The sequence below is a fragment of the Contarinia nasturtii genome, unplaced genomic scaffold (assembly GCF_009176525.2).
Source record: "Contarinia nasturtii isolate CC-2019 unplaced genomic scaffold, AAFC_CNas_1.1 Cnas_scaffold_2018, whole genome shotgun sequence".
Taxonomy (NCBI): domain Eukaryota; kingdom Metazoa; phylum Arthropoda; class Insecta; order Diptera; family Cecidomyiidae; genus Contarinia; species Contarinia nasturtii.
The window spans coordinates 1-1,165 of record NW_022199348.1 but is presented as its reverse complement, the minus strand read 5'-3'; the positions used below and the strand labels follow the sequence as shown (position 1 = coordinate 1,165).

At 33.6% G+C, this 1,165-nt stretch overlaps 1 protein-coding gene across 1 annotated transcript; it reads left to right on the top strand.

Moving 5' to 3' along the window:
- Positions 1-345: 345 nt before the first annotated feature.
- On the top strand, positions 346-998 carry LOC116347669. The gene is made up of 3 exons (XM_031778363.1): positions 346-519; positions 591-807; positions 892-998. Exons 1-3 carry the CDS (start codon positions 346-348, stop codon positions 996-998), a joined length of 498 nt encoding a protein of 165 aa, XP_031634223.1.
- The last annotated feature ends 167 nt before the right edge of the window (positions 999-1,165 follow it).

Genomic DNA, 1,165 nt, shown 5'->3' with positions numbered 1-1,165 from the left:
CGAAAGAGTGTGTATGAGTGTGTCGTTATTTTAAATAACGAAGAAGCATACAATAGCATTTGTCGTTGTTTGAACAACATACACTCATAACAACATACACTCATTGTAGTTCGCACGCAGACAAAATACGTCAGCTAATGAAAAGTGAGACTTAAGAAAAATAACATTTATTCGATTCATTTTTATTTTTATGGAACGAAATACAATGCATAATTTTGAAATAAAATGAGTTTAGCTCAAATGAATTTAGTTTCAATCAATCTACTTTATCTTTTGTGAGTGCCACAATGCCATCTTCAACCGGCGCGTCTTTGATTTTCTGGAATGTGCATACGCCAAGATGACATGTTTGAAATCGCAGTTACAAATGTTCTAGCAAATGGTGAAACAGTTGTTGTTGACGACGAATTGGAATTTATTCACATTCCGGGGCAGATTTTAAAAGCACTTGAATTTCAACCTGTATATCAGACCAAAGCCAATGATGAATTGTGTGCTAACACTCCATATAAGGAAAATGTAAGTATTATATGTGGAAAATAGAATTTAAATTGTCGATTTAATACATTGATATACGGTATTTCATTTAGAACGATGGAGACCGTGCGTTTATGATTCACAATGGCAGTGAATCGAAAGAAATTTGGGTATCAGCACATGTGGTCAACGGATTAATAAAAATCAATCGAAATAGGCCGGGAATTGACTTCGATTGCATGTTTCTCAAAGCACTTTTGATTGGCGTATGCACATTCCAGAAAATCAAAGACGCGCCGGTTGAAGATGGCATTGTGGCACTCATAAAAGGTAAAGTAGATTGATTGAAACTAAATTCATTTGAGCTAAACTCATTTTATTTCAAAATTATGCATTGTATTTCGTTTCAAACAGAATTTTTCTCTGTGCGCGTTGGTCAAGACGAAATTCGCATCCGAAAATTTGAAATGTTGCTGGACTCTGCAATCAATGGCATAAAAAACAACAACTTTCAACCGTAACCACATTTATTATTCGTTCATTTTGAACATGAAGATTCCATGTATCAGTTTTTTTATAATCAATAAATAAAAATAAAAATGAATCGAATAAATTTATTATTTTAAATTACGACACACTCGTACACACTCTTTCGTTTTGCGTTTCTCTTTTTCACATTCGCGCATGC